The 22853-nt window shown below is 38.5% G+C and overlaps 1 protein-coding gene across 5 annotated transcripts in view; it reads left to right on the top strand.

The window, feature by feature from the left end:
- Positions 1 to 22853, top strand: part of GRIK1 (glutamate ionotropic receptor kainate type subunit 1) — a 519153-nt gene that overhangs the window by 444238 nt on the left and 52062 nt on the right. For all 5 annotated transcript variants that reach the window (XM_016190588.2, XM_060198591.1, XM_060198592.1 and 2 more), the window contains 4 exons: positions 4098 to 4211; positions 6919 to 7122; positions 9178 to 9401; positions 19171 to 19289. In XM_016190588.2, coding sequence (XP_016046074.2) covers positions 4098 to 4211; positions 6919 to 7122; positions 9178 to 9401; positions 19171 to 19289 — 661 coding nt within the window. The remainder of the gene's footprint in view (positions 1 to 4097; positions 4212 to 6918; positions 7123 to 9177; positions 9402 to 19170; positions 19290 to 22853) is intronic.

The following is a 22853-nucleotide window of genomic DNA, read 5'->3' as shown; positions in this document are numbered from 1 at the left end:
TTGATTCTCAAATCCTTCTTTCTGTTGCCCTTAATAATGTACAAGTGTTCTTTCATGCCAGATTGCAAAATTAAAGAAAGCAAGATTAACCAATTTAGTTTTGAGTGATAGCCCCTTTTACACACACACAAACACACACACACACACACACACACACTCACTCACTACTCCTTCTCATCAGGAAATCAGTGTTGTATGAGAATATATTTCCTGAAGAAAGTCACATAAGTCAAAAATAGCACTGAAATGCTCAATGTCTAGGCATCTGACTAACTTATCTTCCTTACCCTGATACATATGTGTCAAAGATCTTTTCCAAAATGAGTCTGTCACTGAAAGATTGATGAGTTCTTTCACTTCAGTTAAAAAATTAAAACTACTAGACTACTTAAGTTTAATGAATGCACATGATTACATCACATCACAAAGACACAACACATTTTCAATTTGAGGATGAGTAGGTAAGGTCAGTCAAAGCTCTATACATGCACCATTAACTTACCAGAAATATCCTGATCATTACTGTACTTCTAGACCCTTTTTTGTCTAGATGTGAAGTAGTTTCTTTTACACAACTAACAGAAGAAAACTCTGCCTTCTCTCATTTTATGAAGAATGTTTTGTGCTAAGTAGGAAACTGGCACTTAGTTGGCTAGAATTATGCCAGAAATGTTACCCTACTTTCTGCACTTCTTGTGGGCATGGTGTCAAGAAATTTTTCACTATTTTATTTTATGTATTTTAGAATAATTGCAGAGACAAACTGATAAGAAAGGGGAAGAGAAAGAAAGATTGTTTGTGGAGCTTTCCCTCTGTAGGTGAAGACAAGGGGCTTGAACCTGGGTCCTCATGCATTGTAACACATGTGCTCTTCTGATTGCACTACCACTTGGCCCTGGTGTGAAGGTATATTATCTTCTACTCCAATATGGACAGATATAGAGGTAATCCTGCTAAGTGAAAAAAGCCAGAAGAGAAGACAAACAGCTCATCATCTCAGTCATATGAGGGTTAAAAAGAAGTCAAGGAAAACACACAAAGAAACATTAATGCAACAGTGCCCTATACCTTCAGATCTTAGATGACTGAAAACAAAAGGGCCAAGAGAGGAAGTTTAAGAAGAGAAAGGACACATTGGCCTACACTACAGAGCGATAACACTTTTGGTGGAAAGTCAATAACAATATCACACATTGGAGGGAGATGTGACATGGTACCCTTTGAGGTAGCAGTTTTGTAAAACAACATTTCTTCAATATAAAAAAGTGTTTTTGAAAAGCGAGCAGTGATGATGTATATTTGTCTACAATTTCCAGTTGTGTTTAAAAGAGAATGATATTATGAGACTTTTCAACATTGGCATTATGAATTATTAGTATAATTTCTTTAAACACACACTAGACATCAATAGAAATAAGTTATAAAAGGATACATTCCATTATATAACAAATTAGCTACAAACAGTTATTTTCTCCAGATTTAATTAAAACTTGGGCTCTATGTTCCTCTATGTATATGTCAAGGTTTCACTGCAGGTGCAGTCAGGGCCTAATTTACAGTTTATATCGAGTTAGAAGTCAAATGCTACAACCTAATGCATAGGTTTGGATGAGAACTATAGCTTGAGTTATGGTTTCTAGAAGCAAAGGAAGAAGGGATGAAGATTGAGAACAGAGAGATGAAAACACTGTCCCTCTTCACCAGGCTTCAAAGCACCCAAAGGTGTGACCCAAGAGGTGGCATGGCAGAAGAGCATAGGGTTTGAAAGCATGACTTCTTGAGTTACACTCCTGACACTACACATGCCAGACTGATTGATGCTGTGCTTCTCTCTCTCTCTTCCAGTGATAAATCTATAAATCTTTAAAAATAATGGTAATAACCAAAGAAGCATGAAGATCCTCAACTCAGATATATTTTGTGTGCATGTATAGTGACAGGAATCATTCTTGATCCTGAAAAGATAGTCATCAAAGGTGTTATCCCAATCCTATTTCTAGTGATCTGTATAGCAGGCCAGACCAAAACACTTTCAAATGGAAAAAAGTAACTCCAAATCCTCTTGACAGATTAAATACAAAAAGGGAACAGTGTAATTAAAATTGTTCTTAGGGGTCAGGCGGTGGTGCTCTGGATTAAGTGCACATAGTACCAAGCTCAAGGACTCTCACAGGATCCGAGTTTGTGCCTCTGGCTATCGAACTGCAGGGGGGAGGGGTTGCTTCACACGCACTGAAGCAGGTCTGCAGGTGTCTATTTTTCTCTCCCCCAATCTATCTTCTCATCCCTTTCATTTTCTCTCCATCCTATCCACTAAAACAGGAACAAAAATGTCCACCAGAAAAAGTGGATTCGTAGTATAAGCACCAAGCCCCATCGATAACCCTGGAGAAAAAAAAAAATCATTCAGACTGATGCGGGAAATTTTCTCAAAGAATTTACAATTCTAAAAAGGATATTTGTCAAGCTAAATGAATTTCCAGCTACTGTGTTTTAGTGGTAAATTAAAGAAAGAGAAAAAGTAAGAGGGGTCACATCCCCATAGGTGACATGTCACTTAATTATCAGAAAAGTCTCATTATCTCCATTTGGTTGGTAAGAAAATTGAGGCAGAGCAGGGTTAATTAAGTTGCCCAAGGTTCCACTAATAGCAAATCACACAGTAGGGCCTGGGCAGAAATCTATCCATAAATCATAGTATCTAAGCAGTCAAATTTACTTTGATGGAGGAAAATGATTTGGGAATCTAGTGTAGGTCTACCTCATGCATCTCAGAGTATGTTCAAGTGTTAAGTGTTCCAAAACTATCTCTACTTCTCAAAACCCCTTTACTTTATTAGCTATGGAGTTTAAAAAGGAAAATTAGAGGAATGCCATGATGAGACCAGGTTTCTTCTCAACAGAGCAAGCTTAATGTAATGACAAGGGAAATCATTGGAATGTCTTTTATTCTGAATGTGTAGCTCATAATATATATATATATATATATATATATATATTATATATATCAGTTTTCACATGCATCTTCTTATTTGATCTTCTCAATATCCCTACAAAGTGTTTTATAGTCAGAGGACTAGAGCTCAAAAAGGTCAGCATCTTATCCTAGGTCACACAGCAACCAAGTCTACCTGACTTTGGAATACATCCCCATTCCGTCTCACCAAGCTGGCCATGCATAGTTACAGAAGTTTTCAGACAAATTCCTCAGTACCCTGAAGCTTTTCTCTAAGATTCTCCAGAGGCTAAACTAGTCACTATCCCTCCACAGTACCTGATAACCTAGGAGTGACTTGACTACTGAAAACAAATTGTAGGTGGCATTTTTTAAAAGAGCAATGAGCTTCACTGACTGCCAATTACCAGAGTTGGATGTGTGATAGAACATTCAATGAACAATAACAGAGTCTTGCTCCCTCACAGAAATAGTTCCTGGTCAAGTGGAAAGATCATACAGGTAAACTGATGAATAACAGAAGAGAGGCCCAACAGGTATAAACACACCCTAGTTATCCACAGCATGGGGCCCTTCATCAGATATAGCCAGAGAGGTTATACTGTCTGTCCATATATTTGCTTCCATTTACCTTTCCCTGTTAAATGTCCAGTCTCTCTACCATCTACCTTGTTTTCTCTATCCCACTTTATATATGTCACAAAGACACCATTTTGAAAGCCTATCGCTTGTATCAACAGAATGTTAAGGCAGAAAATTTGGTTTGTTTTGTTCACAACAGTATCCTCTGATGCCCAATTCAATACTCAGAATATAAAGAGGTAATAGGAAGATTTATATCAGAAAAAAAATCAGATGTTCATTTGAGAATTTCTAAGTGGAAAAATACTCATGAGCTTTATAAGTGAACAATGTTTTCTCCACTTCACCCTGGGTAGCACACAATTTCCCTCTTTCATTTGTATGTGCATTCATTTATTGTTTCGTATTCTCACATTTAGAAGGATCCACTGTGATGCCCCAGTGTCCCTTTCCCAGCCTATGAGCTTTAGTGCCCATTTCTGAGGTAGAAGGGGGTCTTGTTTGAATGCAAACACCATAACAACCACCAGCAGCTTCTGATGTACTGTGCTCTGTGTAGATTGGGATTTGGAACTCCAACAGTGGGCTTAACATGACGGATGGCAACAAAGACAGGTCCAGCAATATCACTGATTCATTGGCCAACCGGACACTCATCGTCACCACCATTTTGGTAAGTGGTAGAATTTAGAGCATCTTCTCTCCCTTAGATCTTGAAGGATTTCTCAGCCATCTTCTTCATGCTCAAAACTCTGTCTGCAAATGTTTATTTTTAGTTGGTACACTAATAGCTTATGCTTGTATATGCTTTTTATTAGTCTGAAACAAGGCTTTTAACATTGTTCTGAAGACCTCCCATCTGGTCTCCTTGCTATTCAACCTCCAGGTGACCTCCACCAAGGAGAGATTGACAAAAGACCAAAGAAATGGGAGAAGAAAAGTAAGAGAATTTCTTCTTCCTGTCAGAGGTCTTGTAAGAACCTCTGTCCTTCACAACTGCAGAACCTACAGTCAGTGATCATTCTTTAAACTTGTGAACTGGACTAGAGGACCATTCACTTTTTCTCTGTTTCACTGTCTTACCTGCTTCTGATACTAGCCCCTGGGTGTCTCCACCTTACCCCCATCCTCACCTGATGGCTATCTTTACCCTGATCACTCTTTAGGAAAAAGACTCTATTAATTACACTGAAAATAATCTAAATACTTCCCAGAAGTTAAATTAAGAGTACCTTTTGCTTCCTGTTGATACCCCTGTCTAGGCAGTATACACTCACAATTGTCCATTCTTTTTTCTGTCCTAATCCAAAGGATAGAGGACAGTAGTGGTCCCCTAAAAAACTTCATTTTTAGATATCCTTGCTTTATTTAACTCAGTTCAGAATGGCAGGAATATCCAAATCTGGTGCAGATAATTCTGAAAATTACTAATTCTAAGTGAAAACAAATTGTTATTCTGGTGATTGCCCTGAAACTCTCTTATACAAATATAAGATTTTCTACTTTATTATTTTCAGGATGAACATAAAAATTAAGCACATATCAATATAGTAACTATCATGATCTCATAAAATAAATTTATGTATACATGGCAGTAAGGAAATGTCCATTATTCATAGGATAAGGAATTTTTCATAGAAAATAAAAAAAAAATTTACCCAATGTGAGATTTAAGAGAAGTTCAGATAAGAAAATGAAACTGGCACAAAGCGCCAAGATAGGCATAAGAATCCTGGTTCAAGCCTCCAGCTCCCCACCTGCAGGGAAATTGCTTCACAGTTGGTGAAGCAGGTCTGCAGGTATCTGTCTTTCTCTCTCCGTCTCTGTCTTCCCCTCCTCTCTCCATTTCTCTCTGTCCTATCCAACAATGATGATATCAATAACAATAACAGTAATAACTACAACAATAAAACAAGGGCAACAAAAGGGAATCAGTAAATAAATGTTGTTGTGCACGGGCCGCAGAGATGAGAGAGAGAGGGTCCGGAGCGAAGAGGGAACACAAATCTTTATTTGCACTGGCACCTTAGAGTTGGGTGCTAGAGAAGCAGGTTGGACCATGTGGAGGTAGCAAAAATAGCCGCTTCATGTAGTAACCTTTCCTGCGTCTGAACACCGGAGTGGAGCGCTGGCAAGAGAGCAAGGTGCTGAAGAATGGCTTTTATAGGAGTAGCTTTCATGAGAATGGGAAGGGGGAGGAGTAACCATAGCACTCCAGGATAGGATAATAACTCTCGTGAGAATGGGAGGGGGGAGGAGTAACCAGAGCACTCCAAATATCGCGGGGATATAGACAATGCCCTGAGGGCACAACATGGCTGAACAGGCATTCGGAGAATGTCCCAACTCTCGCGGGAACTAGCAGTAGCCTGAGGGGACAACATGGCAGATGTGACTGCATCGGCACAATTTCCCAGCAAATAAATAGTTTTAAAAAATTTAAATAAAAAAATTTTAAAAGAAAGAAAATGAAACTGATAAAAAATGGAGATAGAAATGCTCTTTTTAACAAGATATTCTGGGGAAACTCAGTCAAAATTTGTAGATGAAAAATGGGTAGTGAAATATAGCTGAGAGGTGGGGAAAGAGGAATATTCAGTATAAAGGCAGTTCAGGTACATTTATTGGTTTATATTTCCCTTTTATAAGTATATGGACTTTTAGACAAAACAAAAAAGACAGGTTATACAGTAGAAGAAGAAGATAGGGTGGGAGCATAGCTTGAGACACTCAGATACCAAGACCTCTGTCACTCTGTGCTTCGGACACAACATTGATTCATAGCGCTACCTTCTGCAATGGAGAGCAGAAAAAAGGAAAAAGAAAATAAAAACAAGACCTCAGATAAAGAGAGAAAGGAAAGAAAGAAAGAAATGCATGGAGTAGTCTATTTGGGGTGTGTCTCCAGGGTTATTGCTGGGGTTCTGTACCTGCATTATGAATCATTTTGCTCTTGGAGGACTTTTTTTTTCCATTTTAATTTGATAAGACAAGAAAGAAATTGAGAGGGGAGGGAACAATAGAGGGGGGAGGTGAAAGATAGATACCTGTAGACCTGCTTCACTGATTATAAAGCGACCCCCCCTATAGGTGGACAACAAGGGGGTTCGAACCTGGATCCTTGCACTGGACCTTATGCTTCATACTATGTGTGCTTAACCTGGTGCATCACCCCCCACCCCCCAAGTATTCTGTATTTGTAGAACAAGTCGGTAGAGTGTCTTTAGCAAAGACAAGGAGGTAAGCAACTGTCTTCACTACAGTCAAATCTTAACAGTCATTTTCAAATGTTTTATTTCTCCTGGTTGTTGATAGGGTTGTTTGAGTGAAGAGTGCCTTATGTTATAACAGGGTTTTCATATGTGTTTTGTCTCATATAGGAAGAACCTTATGTGATGTACAGGAAATCTGATAAGCCACTATATGGAAATGATAGATTTGAAGGATATTGTCTAGATCTGCTGAAGGAATTGTCAAGCATCCTGGGTTTTATTTATGATGTTAAACTTGTCCCTGATGGCAAATATGGAGCCCAGAATGACAAAGGAGAGTGGAATGGAATGGTCAAAGAACTTATAGATCATGTAAGTCAAAATGCATCTCCTATATTTAATTTATTTTATATTAGTGATTTAATAATGATTGACAAAATTGTAGAATGAGAGGTGTACAATTCCATACAGTTCCCACCACTAGAGTTCCATATCCCATCCTTTCCATTGGAAGCTTCCCTATTCTTCATTCCTATGGGAGTATGAACCAAAATTCTTTATGAGGGTACAGAACATGGCATGTATAGCTTTGATAATTACTGCTTTGCTAGACATGGATACTGGTAGGTTGATCCATGCCCCTAGCCTACTTCTATCTCTCCCTATTGGGATAGGGAACTGGGGAGGTGAGATTCCAGGGCACATTGTTGAGGTTGTCTGCCTAGGGGAGTCATAATGCCATCATGGTAGCATCTGCAACTTGGTGGCTGAAAAGTGGCAATATATAAAGCTGGACAAATTGTTCGATAGTCAAGAACCTAAAGGTAAGAACAGAGCAGGTGGAAATAAGAGCCTTTGTGTGGGAAGAAGCTAGACAACATCATAAACCCTCTTGTGGGCCTCTACAAGACATTGCCCTCAACATAGAACAACAGTAGTAGAAACTGCCCCATTCGGGAGTCAGGCAGTAACACAGCAGGTTAAGTGCACGTGACGCGAAGCAAGGACTAGAGTAAAGATCCCGGTTCCAGCCCTCGGCTCCCCAACTGCAGGCGAGTCGCTTCAGTGAAGCAGTTCTGCAGGTGTCTATCTTTCTTTCCCCCTCTCTGTCTTCCTCTCCTCTCTCCCATTTCCCTCTGTTCTATCTAACAACAACATCAATAACAACAATAGTAACTACAACAACAACAATAACAAGAAACCCAAGGGCAACCAAAGGGAAAATAAAAAAATATAAAAAATTTTAAAAAGGAAGAAACTGCTCCATTCTCCAAAGGGAGGCTGGCTCAACATACTCTGCTACATGAGGAAGACAGATCCTGAAATGAGTGCAGCCTAGAATGGCCTAGCAATGACCATGGAATTCAAGCTCAGACCTACAAGGATGCAGAGGTTACCCAGGTTCCTGTGCTAAATATGAATAGACAGGAGGCCTAGATCAGATCGATGGGGTTTACATTTAACAGTATTTATATGCTTTCCTTATGCCACTGTCTGCCGTGACACAGCTCTCTAGTCCTATTTTTATTGTCACCAGTGTTATCACTGCAATTTGGTGCCAGCGCTATCAATACACCAATCCCAGCAGTTATTATTTTCTTTTCCTTTTTTCTTTTTCTTCTATATAATAGGACAGAGAGAAATTGAGACACCTGCGGATTTGTTTCACCACTTGTGAAGCTTTCCCCCAATAGGTGGGAAGCCGGGGCTTGAACCCAGTCCATTGCATGTAATAATGTGCATTTAGTTGCTCAACTGGTCCCCTTTATAAAAGATTAAAGGTCTAAACAATGTATAATGAAAATCAAAAGAAAATTGTGGGGATGGGACTGGGTAAGTCAGAGTCCAAAGAAGTGTTCCATTTTTCTGAATCATAAAAAGACTTTCTAAAGAAGGAGAAAGCAACCTAGAAATTGAGTTTGCTTAGGGCAAAGAAAGGAGAAAATTGAGACTAAAAAATTTATTGTTCATTCTTGATACTGAACAATAAAACTGAATGACTTTCAAGTTAAGTAAAGAAATCTCAAGTTTTCTGCTAAGCAAATTGTCATCTTAGCCACCAATATTACAACCAAGTTATTCATCTTTTTCTCTTCTCATATGTCCTGTTCATAGAACATTCTCCTGAAGTTTTTTCTTCCTTTTTCATCGTGTGTGTGCATGTGTGTACATGTACATGTACGTGTATGCGTGTCTGTTTCATATCTTCTGACTTTTCTTGGCTAATACTCTTTCATAAACATAACTGTGTAAATAGGCTGTCCTTTTTTAAAAATACAATATAGCATCAATCATTATAGAAACGTCTTAGAAGAAAAGTATTTGAAATGGAAGTTGATAATACAGATGAGGTATAACCAGGAAAATTCCAGCCATCTTAGGGGGAGCTTAAGAGTTATTTGTGTCTCTTTGTATTTACTTTGACAGAAGGCTGACCTGGCAGTGGCTCCTCTTACCATCACCTATGTCCGAGAGAAAGTCATTGATTTCTCTAAACCTTTCATGACCCTGGGCATCAGCATTCTTTACCGGAAGCCCAATGGTACCAACCCAGGGGTCTTCTCTTTCCTCAACCCCCTATCTCCTGACATTTGGATGTATGTCCTTTTAGCCTGCCTGGGAGTAAGCTGTGTTCTCTTTGTGATTGCAAGGTAAATTCTGGAACCAATGATGATGTTGTCTCATTTTGTTATGTGTGCTTCAGAGAAAGATTTACAACTTCGCAGTATACCTTTTTTTTTTTGCCTAGTGTGTTCTCCTGTACAGAATTGCTCTGTAAGTGAATGCTTTATCATCTTCAAAGATACTTTTAAAAGATACTATGAATATAATTATATATTAATTTTCTTTTATCATTATGTCAGTAATTTACGATATGGATTTATCAATATTTCAACCAACAAAGGTGGTTACCTACTCGTATTCTCTGAATCAGAACAAAAGCAATGGTTCAACTAATAAGCCTACAGTATTTCAAAAGGAAGAGTAATATGAGGAACAGATATTTTATTCTTGGACTGTTCAGTTAAACAAAAGAGAAAAACAGTTAGGGGACCAGGAGATAGTTTGCTAGCTCAAACATGCAGCTTACCATGCCTAAGAAGCTGGGTTCTACCTTCACCACTAATGGACATCATGAAAGATGGTCTGTGGAGTATGGGACAGTGCAATGGCACCTTTTCCCTCTGTCACTCCTTCACACCCTCCTTTTCTCTCTATAATAAACAATTAAAAACTAACTATGGGAGTATGCTCAGTGTATGTATGATACCCTGGTTACCAGACTTAAAAAAAAAAGTAAGAAAGAAAGGAGTTAGGAATTACTGTAACAAATAAGAAAAAGGACTAGATGAAACAAGATTTAAAAGTCCTCAGGAATAATGAAGACTACTTTGAACCATTTGTAAAACATATTTTTAAAATGTTAGAGAGTTAAAAACATTGTAGAACCAACTAGGAAATAAAAGATTACTTACATGTAAATTACATATGTTGACTCCTTATGCTAAGATGATTATGCTAAGCTTAAGTTTTTTTTGTTTTTCTTTTTTGTTTTCTGACTTACCTCTACATTGACCATTCTTCTCTATACAGTTCTTCAAAGAGTTCTGTTGCCTTTTGGTGGATTATATTTGCTAAATATCCTTGATGCTGAATCTGAAAGTTACTTTGCCTTTCTGTCAACTTAACATTTAATACACCCAGATAAACCTTGTAAAAAAAAGTTAATTAATGTCATGTCCCTACTCTTTCTTCAGTCTTTTTCATCTTTAAAAAAAAATGTAGTGAACATTTTCCCCAATCAATTTTGTTTTCCCTGCAGGAATTTCTAAGAGAAATATTTCTCCGTGCTAGCTGTTTGTCACTGTCCACAGTCTGGTTTTGATTAATGCCAGGTAACTCTTCCCCTGGCATAATTGTTAAGAAAGCCTGGAAAAATACCCCAGGCTGGAAAGGTCTTAAAGGTCCACAAGTCAGATATAGTCAGCCTAAGTTATCTGGCAGACTTCCACCTTGTTATGCCCACAAAATGAATATTTTGAAGTTCTCTTATCAAGTATGTCATCACCAAATGCCAGATAGTTTGAAGTTCATCTTATAAAGTACTCCATCACCAAATGCCAGATAGTTTCCCAAATTTTGGGTCAACGACTTTACCAAATAATCATGACCAAAACTTCCTGTCTTTTTTTTTTTTTAACCTCAGACAACATTACAGGATTATCTATCTTCTTGGGATACTCTAGTACTCTCAGGCAGTGTTTCTCAACTAGAAGAAATCTTGTCTCCTGGGATAATGTCTGGGAACTGTTTGGGTATCACAACTAAAGACAGAAGCTGGTCTTTAAACACAATATTGTGCTTTAACTTAGTGAACCGGCTGCAGCCCAGAAAACAACTGTTTTTATTTTAATTCAGTGCACCCTCCTTTCACTGTCTCCCACCTCCTCAAAGCCTTAAGGTAATGTAGGTGCTATACAGCCAATGCAGACTTTCACAGAGTTATCAAAATACAAGAAGTAGCTAGCGTCCTGGAATTCTGCCAAACATTCCACAGGACAGTCTCCACCCCAAGTTAATACCAAAATTGAGAAATGATGCTATCAGTAGTCCAAGATGTTGTTTGGATGTCAACTTTGAAGATAAGTCACTCACTTTCTGAGATGCACCTGTTACTACTGGCTCCTGAGTGAAGTGCACACTCCCCTAAAATGACCATTCAGCAAGTACTTACCCTAAGATGATGTACCCACTAACAGTTAGAAGAAATCCCATGCTGACTTGTTATTCCATTTCTTGACTCTAGAGTCCACACCTCTGGTGAAGTATCAGGGACAGTATTGCAACCAAGTGACAGAGCACTTCAGAGAAGGGGGGGTTTCCGTTCTCCTAAGTCAACTTACTACTCCTAGACAAGGAGGCAGATGAGTCGAACAGGCAAGGCAATGTGAAGAGATAGGTACATAACTTATGCTGACTCAGTGAAAACTAAGTGAGAGAAAAATACATGTCAACCGCAGTCACCCAGAAGTTCTCCTTTTGCTAGCAGTCTGAAAATACCCTTTGACACTTCACCTCAGATGCACTTTTGCGTCTCTTCTTCTTGGTGTCAGAATAGTGATCAGATTCAGTGGTTTTCTCTGTTGACTTTGCTGCTCTAGACACTCTGGATGGCCCAGAGCCTCTACATCCTATGACTTCATTTTATTTCTTCTTCTTTCTGTTTTGTTTTGTTTTGTTTTGTTTTGTTTTTCCCACTCTGGGTCTTTATCAGCTAGAAAGACAGAAACACACAGAGAAAGTGAACACAGCACCTAAGCTTTTCCTTGTGCACTTGAAGCCTGGATTGAGCCTGAAGTCACACACATAGCAGACTAGGCATCTTCCTAAATGAGCTACCTCATTGATCCTATTTTTTCTGTTTATTTTGATAGGACAGGGGAGAGGGAAAGAAAGTGGGAGAGAGATAAAGAGACATCTGCAGATCTGATTCACTGCTCCTTAAGCTTCCCCTGGAAGGTGGGTCCCGGGGGCTTGAGCACAGGTCCTTGTGTATGGAAATTTGTGTGCTCAGAGAGGTACACTGTTAACCCATCCATCTTTTTATTATTGTTAGTACCACTGTTCCTCGGAGACTTCTTTTTTAAATTTTTTTATTTATTTAAAAAAAAAGACATTAACAAAACCATAGGATAAGAGAAACCATAGGATAAGAGGGGTACAACTCCACACAATTCCCACCACCAGATCTCTGTATCCCATCCTCTCCCCTGATAGCTTTCCTAGTCTTTATCCCTCTTGGAGTATGAACCCAAGGTCATTGTGGGATGTAGAAGGTGGAAGGTCTGGCTTCTGTAATTGCTTCCCCGCTGAACATGGGCGTTTACTGGTCAATCCATACTCCTGGGAGACTTCTTTATTTATTTCTAATTTTATGTCAGAAGAGACAGAAAGTGAGAGAGAGAAATAGTGGAAGAGAGACACCAGAGCCCTGCTCCACTGTTTATGGAGTTTCTCCTTGGTACCATGCACAATCCTCCTGTATGATGCCAGGAACTTACGCCCAAGTCCTCAAGCTTGATTAAGTGTGTGTGCTACTGAGAGAAATTTTTCATAGCCACTTCATTCTACTTCTATTAAGAAAGCGTGCCCCAGGGGCCAGGTGGCGCACCTGGTTCAGCACACATATTACATACAGTGCACAAGGACCCAGGTTCAAGCCCCTGGTACTCCCTTTCAGGGGGACAACCTCACCAGTGGTGAAGCAGGGCTGCAGGTGTCTTCCTGTTTCTCTCTCTATCTATTTCCCCCCTCCTCTCAGTTTCTCTCTGTCTCAATCCAATAATAAATTAATTAAAATGAAAGAAATAAAGCATGCCCCTAATCAATGCTACCACTCAATATTCTAAGTCACTGAGAGTACCATTGATATAACACTTATTTCACTAATTTTTCTTTTGTCTCCAGGGTTACTGCTAGGGACTAGTATCTGTAAAACTACACTACGGCTGGCATCTACTTTTAGATGAGGGTGAGTGACAGAAGGAGAGAGACAGAGAGGTGAGGAGATAGCAAGCACTCTTTTTAATGCTCATGAAGCTTCTCCCTGCAGGCTCTACCAAGAGAGTCATCTGCTAGCCGTCTCCCCCCAAAACCAAAAAACAGCTTTCATTATTTTTTAATTGAATGCGTTTTCCTAGTCAGCCCCATTTTAACTATCTTCCACTCACTTAAGTCTTTAGGGAAATTGGGATACTGTAATCTAATGCAGACTTAGACAGAATATATTAGTGAAACACAAACAATAGGAGGATATTAAAAAATATTTCAGTGCACCATTGTGGTAACTATTCTCCCAACTCCATGTGTCTTATCTATAACTTTAAAACCCTCCTGCTTCTGCTACCTAAACCTACTAGAAATATTTTGGACATGACATCTAAAGACAAAAATCTGGGTGGAAAATGCATGTTGATTCCCTTTTCCTTCCCTTTCTTCATAGTCTGAGACCATGAACTTGGTCACTCAGCACCGAGAAGCAAGAGTCTTAGTGGTTTGCAGTCAAAGTTTATAAAAGTATTGATAGAAATAAAAAGCAGTTAATCTCCTAATCATCTTGAGCTCCAGAGAGGCTCTTGAATTTGTGTTTGGAATTTGATCCTATTCTGTGCTGTCAGTGAGGGAAAGGGAATCCCATCACTGCATTTAGGTTAATGATCACTCTGGGTAGCCACTTGCAAATGATTTGCCAAATTGAATTGGATTTGTGAAGTTAGACATCAGTAGGACACATGAAGGAAAAGGATATCAAAATTCAGTGATGATGACTTGCTGCAAGTGCACATGCTCAGGTTTTTTTGGTTTGTTTGTTTTTTTCGAGTTTGGGGCTTAACATATTTTAATTACTCTTTAAAAAATATTGACCTCATGGAATATTATGCTGAGAACATAATTTACTAATGTTCTTTCTCTTTTCGTTAGGGATTTCCTAGTGATTTGATTTGATTTGATTTAATAAGATTAAAAGATAGCAAAGGTATGATTTGTACACCCACCTACCAGCGTTCTGTGCCTCCAGGCCCACCAATGTTAACTACCATAGTCCTCAGAAAGTCTTAGAGATGGGTTCAAATTAGCTACCTTTTTTCTTCCCTTTGGAAGTGCGTGTGTTTCAGTTCTCTGTATCCCACCTGTGAGCACACCAGTAGTTGTGTTTTACCTCCTTACTTGCCTTCACTAATCATAATCACCTGCAGCTGAGCATGTGATTAAACTAGATTAGATAGCAAGAGACAGTCCCTGATAACACAGTTTATGCTCCACTTCTTAAAAGCTAAATACTTATTTTATTTGGAATCGGATAAGAAGTCATAAAACTTTAGTTTGGGATCAGAAAAATAGCTTACCCAGGAAGTCACCTGCTTTGTCATACTTCTGAGCCAGGCTTAAACCCAGCCCTTATTGCACTAGGAGAAGCTTTGGCGCTGTGTTGTCTTTACTTCTCTCCCTCTGTCCTTCTTTTTCTATCTGAAATAGCAAGCCCAGCAGAGTGAAGCTCAGTCCTGAAAAAAAAAAAAAAGCAGAACAGAAAATAGAAATTTGACTGCAAACCCAGCAGATACAAGAATGCAAGTTCACTGAGAACTTTCGCTTTAAGAAAGTAATTGATTTACCTCTTTTTAATGTAACCCAATATCGAGTTCCAGTCATTTAAAGAAACATTTTTGTTTGTTTGTTTGTTTTTGTTTTTACCAGAGCACTGCTCAGCTCTGGCTTATGGTGGTACAGGGATTGAACCTGGGACTTTGGAGACTCAGGCATGAGAGTCTTTTTGCATAACCATTATGCTAGCTACCTCCACCCAAGAAAAGTTTGTTTCTCTTCTTTTTTTTTTTTTCTTTTTTGACTTTTTTTTTTCCTTATTGGGGGATTAATGGTTTATAGTCGACAGTAAAACACAATAGTTTGCACATGCATAACATTCCCCAGTTTTCCACAATTCGACCCCCACTAGGTCCTCCTCTGCCATCATGTTCCAGGACCTGAACCTTCCCCGCCACTCCAGAGTTTTTCTTGGGTGCAATACACCAACTCCAGTTCAAGTTCTGCTTAGTATTTTCCAAAGTGAGTTTCATATTCTTCTTTTTTTTTTCCTTATTTGTTTTAATTATCTTTATTCATTTATTGGACAGAGACAGCCAGAAATTGAGAGAGGAGGAAGTGAAAAGGAGAGAGACACCTGCAACATTGCTTCATCAGACTTAAAGCTTTCCCCATGTAGGTGGGGACAGGGGGCTTGAACCTGGGTCCTTGAGCATTGTAACATGTGCTCAACCAGGTGCACCACCATCCACTCCCTTAAAAAGAATTTCCTTAATTATAGTTCGTCAGTATGGAGTTTGTTATATATCTTCCATTCAAGTAAAAGCTTAATGTGTCAACACAAATTCCAAATGAAACTTACATTTCATCAAAATGCTACTCATCTATGTCCAGTCTGTTTTGGATGTAGATTCTAAGCACACCTGCACTTTCATCTGTCATTGTACTAAAATACAATATCAGTTATGGATAGCAGTATCAAAATATCATCAGCCATTTCTAAATTCTTGCCCCACATTTTCTGATGCTAATGTTACTGCCACTCTGACTCACTGTAGGTAAGCCCTAAGAATGATGGTGGACTGGGTGTGGTGTATTGCATCAAAACAAAGGACTCTGGAGAAGCAAAGGGATGGAATAGAGTGACTCTAGGGTCCTGGTGTATTATTATGGAAAAGGACCCAAGCTGGGGGACAGGGTGTCTTGAAGACATCTATCACAGGGAGATGGGAGATTGTACCCTTGTCCTCAACTATACTGTAATTCATTAACTACCCAATAAAGAAAGAAAAAAAATTAAATAGTCCCCTACTGAAACATCTCCACCCAGGCAACAGGTAAGGTCTACGGCTTCATGAAGTCAGTATCTGAGAGCACAGAACCATCTCATCAGATCAATACTTAGTGTCTCTTAGTCCACATATTCCCCAGATTACTCAGAATCCCAGAAAGAATGGCCCTAAGATACCTCTGCAAAGTAGATGAGATCACTTATATAAAAAAGGAGAGTTTCCTTCTGGCCATAGTGAACTAGGTTAATCATTCGTTTACAACTGCTAAGCATGGGTTTCTGAAACAAGACAAAGTTAACAGCAACATTGTAAAGAGGGAAGGGGTGACCTTGTAGATCAGAGCAGCTATGGCACAGAAATAGTAGAATAGCAGAAGGCTTAATCCTTACAGATTTCTATGATCTCACTGGAAAATCCCTTCTTTGGAATACCTTAGCCTCCTAATTTATTGTGACTAATAATTTTAAATTATGGTGCAAATGACAGTGACATTGTGTAAGTAACGATGTCTTTACTCTGCATAGGGTTCAATTAGTGGGTTCATTAATATTGTTATCCATTTCTTCAGCTCAGTAAACTACTATGGTTAGAAGAGTGTATAAATTCAAAACTTAATTATATTGTTGAAGCAGTAATGACAACATATTGTCATGGCATTGTCAATTAAAGCTATAGTTATAAGCATCCCAGAAACTTGCTCTGTGTACTCTGTAGCCATAAAGAAGGTTCAGTAATGAGTTGGGAACCTTTATTGTGGGATAAACTATATGGCTGTTATCCTTGTCCCCCTAAGATTTGATGAGAAGGCAGCATGCACTATCCAGAAGGTGGCCAGGCCTTTAGAGAATACTTTTTCATTAAGAGGCACTATCTGCCTAGCTCCCTGTGCATGAAATCAGACTGGCCTCTGCTTTTTGCTATGGATAATTTATTCACCTTAATCCCAGTTCTCCCCAAGATGTCAGCAACCTGCTATTGTTTACTGCTGAAACCTTATGGCTGGAGAACATTCTGTATGTTCTTATTGCCTTTATGGTGTTTTTAGCCTTACTCTAACACCTCTGCTTGCATGAAAAAGACTCAGTGGCAAACAAGGATTCCAGTACTAAGAACCACTGCATTTTTTCTTTTATTGTTGCTTTTATTGCAGAGTAGTGTTCCATTGAATAGACATGCCATATCTCCTTTATTTTTTTAATTTTTAAAATTTATTCATAAAATAAAAAATATCAACAAGACCATAGGATAAGAGGGGTATTATTCCACACAATTCCCACAACCAGAGTTCCATATCCCCTCCCCTCCCTTAAAAGCATTCCTAATCTTTATCCCTCTGGGAGCATAGACTCAGGGTCATTATGTGGTGCAGAAGTTTGGAAGGTTGGCTGCTGTAATTGCTTCTCCACTGAACATGGGCATTGGCAGGTTGATCCATACTCCCAGCCTGTCCCTATCTTTCCCTAGTAGGGTGGGGCTCTGGGGAGGTGGGGCTCCAGGACACACTGGTGAGGTTTTCTGTCCATGGATAGGAGATTGGCATCACAGAAGCATCTGCAACTTGGTGGCAGAGTACCACTGCATTTTAAATTATTTTCAAATCACTGTTCAGAACATCTACTCATGTCTCTTTGGAAAAATAAGTGCCCCATGGCAAAGTAACCCTGAAGTATAACCACAGGGTTGGGACTTCCTCTGAGCTAGGAGGATCAGATGGCTACTTTGACAAATAGAGAGAGAACCAAAAATTAACTTAGTACTCCTTGATTATTATTTTAATGCACCCCAGAGATTTCTAGGTTCCCTCTATTTTACAGATGTGAAAACTGGTTAACCAAAAGGTTAAGTGACTTGTATACTTCCCACTGCCTCACAAGGGTTGGTGATAAAATCACTAATCTTAGTTTTATAAACAAATTAGAAATCAGGAGAGGATGATGAACCTAAAACTCTTCAGTATGACAGTCTGTGGAATGACCTTATTAAACTCCTGTGCCAGGTCCATGATACTGCTATGTTTTAACTTCTAGTGTTGGGAGAGCTGGCCCAGCAATATAGTGCAGGACTTACATGACGTCCCAAATTCAAGGAGTTACTCTAGTGTTTCTTTCCTCTCTCTCTCTCTCTCTTTTTTCTCTTCTCTTCTCTTTTCTTATTCTCTCTAGCTCTCCTGTTAAAATTAATGAATAACTAAATCTTAAAAACAAACTTTTGCTGGCACCCCCTTTGGTCAAAGCTGTATAGTGCTATGATTCTCTCTCTATCTGAGTAAATAAACAGATCTTTCAAAAATTCAACTTCAAGGTTGTGATTTCTGTTTCCACGTACTTTCCTTAAATTTCTAAGACATGGGTGGGGGAGATAGCATAATGGTTATGCAGAGATGCTCTCAAGCCAAACTGCCAGGTTTAAGACTCCACCCTCCCCACCCCCACTGCACCACCATAAGCCACAACTGAGTAGTACTTCAGAAAAAAAAAAATTCTAAAATATCCCAAATCCAGATCTTTTTGTTTGCTGTAAGTTTCAGCCCTTAGCCCCTTTAATGCTTATGAGATCACTGAAGCAACCATTCCTTTCAGAGGAATGTCTCCTATCCAGAGACAGCTCTTGAAGACAAGTCACCCCTGTATAAACTCCATTGCACCTAGCAACACAGTATCTTGACCCTGTAGCTGGTTGGTACGTAACAAGCATCTTCTATCATGCTACTTGTTGGGATGAATGAATCATTTTCTACAGGCAGTCTGGTTGGTTCAATAAAATGGAAACAAATAAAAAAAATCTGAAGAATTCAGTAGATGCATTGATAAATCTGAGTACAATATAAGTCAACCAATAGGGTTGACACAGAAAAAAAGAAGTTTACAAAATAGAGTGTCTCGTGTCTCCTTTGCTCTTTTCCATGTGCATTATGGTCCTTCTGCTGTTTGGATTGGATGCTCGCCTCATAAATTGGGATTTTTCACATTGTCCAGCAGGTTCTGTTGGTGTTGTGTTCACAGATTGTTTCTGTTGACTACCACAGGTTTACACCCTACGAGTGGTATAACCCCCACCCATGCAACCCTGACTCAGACGTGGTGGAAAACAATTTTACTTTATTAAACAGTTTCTGGTTTGGAGTTGGAGCTCTCATGCAGCAAGGTACACCGGGTGCCCATCTTTGTCACACGCATCCCACAGTCTGCTGAACAGACTTTCATGCTGGTAAACTCTACCAGTCAACTCAAGGGTAGGCTAAGGAAAGCCATCTCAGCAATTCAGATCATATACTCATAACTGTTTCGCTAATCTGAGAATAGCAATAAGCAAAACATGTCCTACAATCCATACAACTGCTTTGCTAACTACCCAAAATAAGACAGCAACACTGAGCACACATTTTCCCAGAGGGAAGGAAAGGGGAGGGAAAGCATTAGAAAATATTTACAGTTCTGCATAGATGAATGAATCACTCTTTTCCTTTTCAGCCATACTCCACAAGTCACAAGTTTAAAAAGAATGCTCCGTGAGTCCTTAGAAGACAAAATTGACTTGCATTCTTCTCACAGTTTATAGTACCTAGAACTGCCACCTAATTACCACTCTAACAAAGCCTCCTGGGTGCCTGCTTAGCTTCCCACTAACTTTTTACAGTCTCCCCCTCCTTTGGTAACCATAGCAACAGTAAACTGTAGGGGGTTGAGGAAATAAAATTCAGACAACAGAAATGTAATGTATTTTGTGTATTGCCTATGAGTAGGTGGCTTTCACCTTTGCTGAGGACGGAGGAGAGAATTATTTTAATCTGTGCAAAGAATTCATCTCTTTTGTGTATTTTCCTCAGCTTTGATTCTAGGTACATGATCTAGAAAAGACATTCCAGGATTAAATGTATTAATTTAAGGGAATGTAAAGTCACAGACGCTGTTGTGTTTGGAATGTGTACTCCTTTGACAATAAGCTGAAAAAGAAATTGGCAAAGGAAAACCAACTGGGATTTCTCTGTTAAGCTTGTGACTTGGGGACGAAGCCTCCAGCTTGTCATGAGCGAGTTTTGTAAATGCAACTAAATACATCTGGATATGCTACTTTCAAATATTCATATCCTGGGTCTACAAATTAGCTGGAGAGATAACAAGGGCCTTTCATGTGGAAATAGTAAATAACTGAGGCAAGTAGGTAAATCCTCTCATAGTGCAATTAAGCATAATTTGTGTGGACACTGCCAAATAGGTGTAGTACAGCCCCTGATTTACAAGAAATCAGTGATATGAGTGTAGCGTAAAACACAAAACTATAAATCCTGCATGGAAAGCCATTATAAGTTGTGCATTCCTTTATCAGTGCATTTAATATTTACAGCATTTATCTTGTGAGCAATTCTTTTCAGAGCTACAGAAGATACCCTTCCTGCCCTGTAACTTCCCAACTTAGACCTTTAGAATAGTAAAACAGAGACATGGATTTCACTGAGCACACAGGAGGTGTCTATGACTATGGATGCCTGCTGTCCTGTGAGTGTACCCAGCTCCCAAACTGTTCTTTCATATTCTACCCACTTGGAGTTTACCATCATCCACAACAAACTGTGGGATGCAGTGTCTACTAGCGACCTCTACCTTGGGTACATGACAGTCAGCCCCAACCAGACTCTGCTTGTTTTTTTTTTTTTTTCAAGGCTTTAAAAACATTTTTCAGGTGATTCAAATAGCTCCATGGAAAAATTGTGTGCTACTGGTGACTGTGAATGCATCTGTCCTTAGCATGTGGCATTGGACTGAGTAGCTAACCTGTGTCAGCTGTTGCACTCTCTCCTGTTACCAAAAGCTTGTCACTGTACTCAACTGGAAGCCATTTTGTCGAATTTCTTTCTCTTTTTTAATGTGATGATCAGACTTTCTCTTTTCTACAGAGCGTGAGCAAAGTCTGAATCAGGATTGGCTGTCATGTCTGCCGTAAAAGGCACAAAAGAGACTTCAGCAAGTATTGTCTCTCATCCCCAAGTATTTTCTAATGATGTTCTATGCTACCTTTATTGCTTTCATATCTTCATCTTCTAGAGCTGGGAACTTAAATAAATCATCTTTCATTGTGGGAAGTCATCACTAAGTATACCAATGAACAATCAGCCACGAAACTCATAAAACTGTGTAAAAATGCCATGATGAAATGCTAGGAAATCTAATTCATACCATCGATGAGGGTTTAAAATGTAATCTCAGCAGTATTTCTGTATTTTTAAATTTTGATGATATCATCCAAAAGTATAAACATATATTTAAAGTAATAGGTATAGATTTATTACTTTATATTACATGATTATCAGCAGTTGGCTATCCATCTGCTCAGTTTCACTGTTATATAATGCATGAGTATACAAACATGCAAATAACAAATTAAAATCTTTTCTTCTCATAAATACAACCAAAGAAATAAAGATAAACTTACAGCAGAAATTCTATACCTATTAGCTAAGAAAATATAGCTGCTAACTGCATAATGCATTTCCCATGGCTATTTTATGAAATAAATGGTATTTTAATGATCACAAGCTAAAGATCTAAGATAATATCACATGGCTACAAGGCTTCTAGATCAATTAAGTACAAAGATAGGGAACAACCTTGGGCATTAAGCACACACTCTCACAGGCATATAAATCCCATTAAACTATAAGATTAAAACAACAGCAGCAAACCATCCTGCTAAATCCTTGAAGGCAACTGAATGGAAACTATTATAAATTGGTGTAATATTACATGCTCAAATTCAAATAAACAAATAAACAAAAAATACAAACCACAGAAAAACTATCTAGCTCTTTAAAAGAGAATAAAGCACAAAGATAGCTGATAATATTAGGACAATACTTTCAGCAATTCAAAGTCCAGAAGCTCTGCCAACCTTGATCTCTTTATCAAGGGCTCTAAGCTGGCTTTGACTTCTTTAAATACGTACATCTGTTGACATATTGAACTTGAGCATAAACTCATTTATTTGTAGATTTGTAGATTCTAATTTCTCTTTTCATCTTAAGCTACTAGCCCCCAAAATTTCAAGATACTCAATCATAATAGTGAAAAAATAAAGCAGATATTTAATTTTTGTGGGTCCTCCTCCGTAATTTTTAATTTAAGTTTATTATTATTATTATTATTTATTTTAACTGGTCATATAGGTTCTGTCACACTTCCAAGTTCATGGAGGAAACTCTAAGTATAGAACCAATGCTGAATTTCAGGCAAACAGTTCATCCAAATACCCATCCACCCCTAAATCAGCGTACTTGGAGTAGACTCTGACTATACCCTGAATATAACTCCCCTTACCTCTGCTGCTATACTAATAGACATCCAAAGGAAACTTTGGCCAAAACATCTGACACCTTTAAAAGATGTTTGTTCATTGTGCAACTTCACTTAGCCATATATACTTACTTATAGAGAGAAAGATTTTCTTGGTAAACATATTAAATGCCTCTTTGTTATCTTTTGTAAATATTCATAAATCTATTGTTAACATCTACCATATATCTTTTTTTTAAGAAACAAAAAGTCAATCTTTGAAGTTTAATTAGAGCATAATTCCTTTTGAAGAACAAATTATTCTTTTCAGTAACTATATTCCTTTTAATCAAGTAAGAATCTAGATTAGAATAAATAATTTCAACTTCAAAATAACATGGGACAATAAAAAGTGATTTATCTACTGTCAAGTATAACTGTA

This window comes from Erinaceus europaeus, chromosome 9, assembly GCF_950295315.1.
Source record: "Erinaceus europaeus chromosome 9, mEriEur2.1, whole genome shotgun sequence".
NCBI lineage: Eukaryota > Metazoa > Chordata > Mammalia > Eulipotyphla > Erinaceidae > Erinaceus > Erinaceus europaeus.
Note: the sequence above shows the minus strand (reverse complement) of the source record. Positions and strands in the feature narration are given on the sequence as shown.